The sequence below is a fragment of the Adiantum capillus-veneris genome, chromosome 23 (genome assembly GCF_014529385.1).
Source record: "Adiantum capillus-veneris isolate H3 chromosome 23, ASM1452938v2, whole genome shotgun sequence".
Lineage (NCBI taxonomy): Eukaryota > Viridiplantae > Streptophyta > Polypodiopsida > Polypodiales > Pteridaceae > Adiantum > Adiantum capillus-veneris.
The window spans coordinates 149,372,326-149,380,270 of record NC_140953.1 but is presented as its reverse complement, the minus strand read 5'-3'; the positions used below and the strand labels follow the sequence as shown (position 1 = coordinate 149,380,270).

General features: G+C 39.2%; 1 protein-coding gene across 1 annotated transcript; it reads right to left on the bottom strand.

The window, feature by feature from the left end:
- Window positions 1-5,554: 5,554 nt before the first annotated feature.
- LOC147428819 (F-box/kelch-repeat protein At2g44130-like) lies at window positions 5,555-7,157 on the bottom strand. The gene has a single exon (XM_086497106.1). The coding sequence runs from the start codon at window positions 7,145-7,147 to the stop codon at window positions 5,789-5,791; it is 1,359 nt and encodes a 452-aa protein (XP_086353232.1). The 5' UTR covers window positions 7,148-7,157; the 3' UTR covers window positions 5,555-5,788.
- Between the last annotated feature and the right edge of the window lie 788 nt (window positions 7,158-7,945).

The window sequence follows — 7,945 nt, the reverse complement described above, 5'->3', positions numbered from 1 at the left end:
TTGATTGTATTTTTTGATGATATTTTGGTATTCAGTAAATCTGAAGAAGAGCATAAACAACACTTAACACGTGTATTTGATCTCCTTGCACAAAATCACTTGTATTTGAATCCTGAAAAGAGTTCATTTTTCCAATCTGAAATTGAATATTTGGGACACATTGTATCGGGTAAGGGAATACATGTTGATCCAAAGAAAATTGAAGCCATTCAATCATGGCCTAGACCCAAAAACTTGCATGAGCTACGATCTTTTATTGGTCTTTGTAGCTATTATAGGAAATTTGTTCGTAATTTTGCTTACAAAGCACATTATTTGACTCTCTTGTTGAAGAAAAACATGCCTTATGAATGGACTGATTTGCAAGAAATCTCATTTAATGCACTTGAACATGCTTTGACTAATGCACCTGTATTGCAATTGCCTGATTTTAAAAGACCATTCTTTGTGGTAGTCACTGATACTAGTGGAAAAGGTATCGGTGCAGTCCTCATGCAAAGATAACCATCCAATTGCTTTCAAATGTCATAAATTCAAACCGTCTGAAACAAAGTTCAGTACTTATGATAAAGAGTTGACTGTTGTGGTACATGCATTGAAAATTTGGAAACACTATGTAATGGGTACTGACTTGATCATTAAAACTGATCAACAAAGTATCAAATATTTACTTTTTCAGCCCTTAATAGATGATAGACATATTAAGTGGGCCGCTTTTATTCAAAGTTTTCAGCCGAACATTCAATACCAACCTGGTAAAGAAGACGTTAATGTAGCTGATGCTTTAAGTAGAAGACCCTCACTTAATCATCTATCAACCATTACGGGAACTTCATTTGACACTTATGCACATGATGATGACTTCAAAATGACATGGTTGCACATGCTTGATAATTCTGTACACACATTTCTCGAATACACTATTCAAGAAAACTTCCTTTATTTCAAACAAAAATTGTGTGTGACTAAACCTTTCCGTACATTAATTATTGAAGAATTGCACAAACCACCTTATGCTGGACATAGAGGATTTGCTGCAACTTTTCAAAATTTATGTCGTGATTTCTATTGGCCTACTATGAGAATGGATGTTAAACAGTATGTTTCAACTTGTTTGATTTGTCAAAAAATCAAAGCAGCTATAGGTAAGAAATTGGGACTTTTACACCCTCTTCCCATTCCTGAAAGACCTTGGGAACATATTTCAATGGATTTTGTTACTGGTTTCTCACTCACAACGCACAAACATGACATGATATGGACTATTATTGACCGTTTCTCGAAACAAGTGTACTTTGTTCCGTGTAAGAAAACACTCACAACACATCCGGCTGCACTTTTGTTTCTTAAGACTGTTTTCATCATGGTTTGCCTAAAGTGATTATTTCTGATCGAGACTCAAAATTTTGTAGTGCTTTTTGGACTACTGTGTTTGACAATCTTGGCACTACACTTGACTTCACTTCTGCATTTCATCCTGAATCTAATGGTCAAACAGAAGTCACCAACCGCACTATTATTGACTTGGTAAAGGCTTATGTTTCTTCTCAACCTAAGAAATGGGATGATTACCTACATATTTTGCAATTTTCATACAACAACACCACTCACACTGCCACGGGTAAGTCTCCATTTGAAAATGTATATGGTCACTCTCTTCCTACTCCTGCTTCACGTCTTTCTAATGTTGTGCCTGCCGCTGATGATTTCACTACTGACTTTCATGATATTTATGCAAGTGTGCATTCTGCCATTAAACACTCACAAGAACTTTACACCAAGCATGCTAACAAGCACCGCAAGGCACACCAATTCAAAGAAGGTGATCATGTTTTACTTCGCATCGAAAAACGTAGGATCAAAAGCATTGATACTAATGTCTTTGTTAAGCTTGCTCCTCGTTTTTATGGACCTTTCAAAATTTCAGATGTCATTAATATGTTTCTTTTCATTTAGAACTACCTGCACATTGGCACATTCACAATGCCTTTCACATTAGTCTTTTACGTCCATTCCGAGGACCCCTACCTACACACCACATTTATGAAGACCCGCCTTCACTTGTAGACCAAGAAGAGCAACTCATCCTTGATAAAATAGTTGACCATGAGACCACCACTACACGCACTGGAATGGTTTATAACCATTACCTTTTGACTTTCAAGGGCCACCCTAGAGAGGATGCCAACTGGATGCCTGAAAAGTTTTTTCGCAACTTTCCCGACCTTCTCCACACTTTCCATCACTCACAGTCCAGTTGATTTCACTATTGAGAAACTGAGGATAGTTGCTATCCCTGGTGGAAGGGATGTTACGAGACTGGGCACCCTCCTGTTGTAGTGGTTAGTTGCAATTGGGATAGCTGGCGTAATAGTTAATTATGTGCTGTCTATTTATTTTACTAATTGAGTTGATGATGATTTTGTAGAGTGGAATGCGGGGAGTTGATGAAGAGGCGATGGAAATTACTCCTAGCCATTTTATATTTGCACAGTATCTTAGAACATCATTGCAATAAGCCACTATGGTTCTATAAATAGTTGTAGTAGGAACTCCCCTTATGGGTCATGCAAGAACTAATGAGCTTCACTCATTTGCAAAAGTAAAGTGGTTGTAAAAAGAGGGGCCTCAATTTTTGGCACATTAAACTCAAAATAATATATTAAATACCAATTCCACAAGAGATTCTCTTCTCTACTCTCTTATGTTATGGTTATTTGCTGTGTACTCTCTAATCTAGTCTCCATCTCTTACACATCTCTTACACTCTCTTACAAGCATGTCTATGTCAATTCTATGTTTACTGTGAGTGTGTGTGTCATAGTCTAGGTGAGTGTGTGTGCTTGGAAATTGGAAGAAGAGCTGGACAGGTTGATGGTGATTGCTTGAAAGCTTGTGTTGAATATTTTAAGCGGTCGATGTCCCCCTCTTCTCCCAACATTTATAATTTTTGGACCTCATGGCACCGAGATACAATGTTTTAAGTGGACCCCAGTCTACCCACACTTTCACACAAAGACACCTAGTCTTCTCTCTACCCCTTCCACACTTCCACTCACGCATACACATCATTCTCTCCATCCCTCACCAAAACTTGAGATTCAATTCTTTCTCTCACCTTATTCTCCATTCTCCCTCTCTCCTTATTTCCATAGCTTCAAAATCATGTTTCTACACACATCTACACTCCCATATCTCTCTATAATCACTTCCATCTTACCACTCCCTCTTCAACATTTCCAAACTCATTGAAAATCACCAAAAACTTTCAAGGTTAACCTCTACAAATGGGACCTTTTCAACATCAAAATTCTCAATGTTTCTACTTAAGTGTGACTTCACTGATAACTACAAGCTACGTGGAGGACTATATTTAATAAACTCTTCATCTAGCGGCATTCGTAGGTGAAATCTCCCATTTTTTCTAGCTTTCAAATACTCCATGGATTTCTCATACCTCTCAAATAATTTCACCATGCTATGCATTTTGTGTGCATATCTTAATCAATTCTTCCTTCAAGTTACAAATATGAATAGCCATTGACCTAATCATAAAAGACCGCTCACCTCAGTAGATGTACAAAGTGAAATGCATCTCTCTCTCTCTCTGTCTATAATTTCATCTGCTCCTACCATCAATAATGCCCTTCTCTTAAGCCCATATCCATGATTCAAGTCAACAAGGGAGACCATCCATATTTTGATATTCAAAAAATCATAATCTAGTTTTGTCAGCTTGTAAGATAACATTATCAATAACCTAAAGAGGGATCTCCAACCTTTAAATAGGCCCTTCTCTTTCCTTGTAAAGTGTCTATCACAAAACACCACGACAGTATGCATGAGGTGAGATTTATGTGTACTTACCACTTTGTGAGCTTCACACTTGGTGTGGGAGTAGCTTTGATACTACACATTTCAAGTGAGAGTGTGTGAGCTCCATATGTAAAGATCACCATTTGTGTTTGTATGTGTTTTTTTGTGCCTCTTCTCACTCGTGGGACGAAAATCCTCTTACGTCCTAGTTTGCATCCAAAATTAGGTGGTGGCCTTTTTCTTGTTTGGGTTTTTTTGTGGGTTTTTTTTGTGCTTGTGGTTGCCCCAATCCCAATTGAGCAACACAAGAGCGTTGAGAAGTGTTTAGAGGTCGTTTCTCTTGCCACTTCCCCTAGACTACCTCAGTTTTGGTTCCCTCACCATGGATGAGGGCTTTGTGTATTATTTCTATTTTATATTATATGAATTCTTAGCCTGTAAATAGTCAAGTAGTTGCATGAATCACAAAATTTTTAAGATTCTTTCATTCTTATTGCAGGGCAAAGGGTGCATGTCATTGTTAGTGCCAAGTTACAATTTTAACATGTAATTTGTAGGATTTTAGGTCCTCCTATGCTAGCCAAAATAAATGCATAGGTCAATCCTTTCATCTTACCTCTTATTGGGTACAACCTTAGTTTGGATGTGTACATGTTTGTTTTATTTTAAGCATTAGATCATGTGTGCACCAAGGATAATGATCCTGGAATAGAGATTTATCCCTTTCATGTATCACACATTAGGATAAATATTTTTAATTAGTTGAAAGATCCATTTCAATAATGTATGGTGTTCATATTTGGTGTGAAAAGAGTAAGGAAAAACTCTTGCATAACAAAACCCTGTCATCCTACCTCTTGTTGACTATCACACATCCTTTGACGTGCATGTATCCATCTTATTTAAGAACAAATTGCAACCTAGCAAAACATTGTGTGTGTAATTTTTTTTATTAAAAAATATTTTTTCAATTTGAAATTGTTTCAATGGAGGCCCAACGCCAAATGTCGGGATATCTCCTCTTTTTTGGAGAGTTTAGCAAGCGTATTGAGCTTTTTCTAGAAAATTTTAAAATGGTTTGTTGTATAAAAGGGGTGGTATAGGTGATGAGGAGCGCTTAGGCATGTTTTAGATAGTTCTTAGGAAAGAAGCTAGCACTTGGTTTGCCTCTTTATTTGAGGAATTTAAAAAATGATATAGGCATGTTTTATATCAAGCCACGCGATACTTCTTCAACCTCCAAACACTTAAAATCCATGACAAGGTATTGATGCTAGCAAGCAAAAGAACCTAGATGACTATTATACTTACAAGCAAGAGTTCCTATGTCTTTGAGCTGTATGGGTGAGGAATATTGCTAACCATAGGGATGGTGCAATGTTTTTGAAGAAGGATAGGTTCATAGCTGGTCTATTCCCCAAAGATCAAAGCAAAGAAGGCAAAGGAACAAGAGCCACGACCTAGGAAACTTTTGTATTATTGGATTTGTGGAGAATCTAGGCATGGGATGTAAAATTGTCATTGGCCTCATGGGAGCCAGGGAGATCTAACTTGAATTATCAAATGATGAATGCAAGTGAAGGAACTAGTTAATAATCCATGCTTTTACAAATATCAAATAGAACAAGACCACCTCCACAAAGATTGAAAATCATCTTCTACTTGTAAAGGTTTATGTGGAAAATAAGCTTTTAGTATCCTAGATATTATCTTTGTATGCCTTTATGCAAGTCAAAGGTTGAACCAGATAGCTTTCCACATATATAGACACACACACACCCCGTGATTATATTTTCTAAAATATCAAAGCTCATTGTTGAAATATAAGAGTTACCACGTCAATTACAAATGTGATCAATTGGTATCTTGAATTTTTGAGAATGTTGTCGATGATAATCATATACAAATTTCAACTATTTTGAGTGATCCTTATCAATCGACAGCTTTTTACCAATACGAGTGATTCTAAGATTTATATACGGATAACAAAGTTCAGGAATTCCACATTATCCCCGTCGACATGGAAATTAGGAAGGACTTTCCAACAAAGAGAAGTCGCGCTAGTAGAGTTTTGCTTATTCACAGAAGCAGTGAAGATGATTGTGCGCATCGGTGTGGTAACGCGAAATGGCGTGGCTCCTCGAGGCTTGTGGTAGTGAACCACCCAAAGCTCATCACCAGCTGCCATAAGATTTTTGCACTGTGATAAGTCTTGTCGTCCGACCAGACGTTTTATTGGAATACATCCCAAGGACATCCAAGACTTCGTTCCAGCCTCATAGCACAATATTTCCTCATGCCGAAGTGCATACAACTGCCCATTTACCACAGCCACTTTAGGTTTCACATAATCATTGGAGGCTGCACCGAAGATATGAGCTGGCCATAGCTCTGAAACCAGTGTCCACTCTTTGCTTGTCGGGTCCCACATCTCTCCAGAGTTCACGTTACGCACCGTCCTTCCATCTCTTGATGTTGCAAATCCACCCACTACACAAAAGGAGCCATTCAGCACGAATCCTACTGCACCGCCCCGGCGCTGGTGCATGTTTGTAATGTGTTCCCATGCCTTCGGTGATGGGTTATCAAAGTCAGCCAACTTAAGTCGTCTGACACTTTTGAAGCATGAGATTCCACCTTCTCTTTTAATGGATACATACCCTCCTGCCACATATACATAGCCATCAAGTGTTGCTGATGCAAAGCTGCATATGAAGGGATTCTGTACATAAGCTTTTGGTTGCTGCAACATCAGGTTGGCCGGTACCCTGGGCAAAGTTTGCCAGTCCCTGTGCATGTACAAGGCGTCGAACCAGAATCCTCGTCTGGTAGATTGCCATTGCGACAGCGATAGCCTGGTTCGAATAAAGAGAGAGGGATTTACTAGATCGTATGAGTCATCTAGATCGTTATACGACCACCATCCGGAGACACGAAGTGTAGGCGGTAGCACGAGTCGGCTACCGACAGCGATGACATCCAACGGAGGGGTTCTGGTCCTCCTATAGGAAAATTCTGATGGGCACAGAGGAGGTGTGGCGTAGAATCGGAGGCCACAAGCAGGGTTGGCAAAGCTCCATCTGCACTCCTGGATTGAAAAGGAGTCGACATAGACGAGCCACGGCTCCAGGATATCCAGGCTCCTCCGAAGCTGGCTCATGGCCGAGGGCTCCATGGCATCTCTCCATGCGCGGCACACCGCACGTGCCTGCCCTTGTCCTACATGCGGAATTCTGACCAGTATGAGAAGGGCTAGCTCGGTGGGCAGGCCAGGGATTATAACCTGCTTCTCCTCTCTTCTTACGTCCTGCTTACCTTCGCCGATTGCCATTCGAATTCTTGTGCTCTCGTGGATCCACGAGGCTCAATCAAATATAAATAAAGCACGTGCTTTTCAGCGGATTCGCTGAAAAGCACGTGCTTTATTTATGTACATCGGACTTGCTTTTTCGTATAATCGAACCTAAAATCTAAAAACTAGTCTTGCTTGGTGGGCCTGGCTATAGAAGTTAGTCGGGAATGTAATGGTTGATACGATTCGGGATTCTCGAATGACATTAACTTTTAGGAATAAATGAAATATGCACAAAGTACAATTAAAAAAAATAATACATAACTTGCATCTTTCACTGAAAAGCACGTGCTTTCTTTATGCACATCAGACTTGCTTTTGCGTAGACTCTAGATAACAGCATAATCGAACCTCAAAAACTAGTCTTGCTTGGTGGCCCTAGCTATAGAAGTTAGTCGGGAATGTAATGGTTGATACGATTCGGGATTCAGGAATGACATTAAAATTTTAGGAATAAATGAAATATGCACAACGTACATTTAAAAAAAAATACATAACTTGCATTGATGAACTGTGAGAAAGTTAGTGTGGGTCTAATTAATAAATTTAGATGACGATCAAGATCGAGTGTACGCAAGTGGAACACGTTGAAAATTGAATCTTTGCTTCACGTTCGCCTGCCACTCTAATGGTTTTATAATGGCACAAGGTTACAGTGGACGAGGAGTTCCCAAATAGGGAGGCTATTTTTAAGAAAGGCGGAACAAGCCTTGATGTGTGTGTAGTGTGACTGAGGATGGCAAAGGTTGGTTATAGAAAGGCATGTGCTTGTGTTTG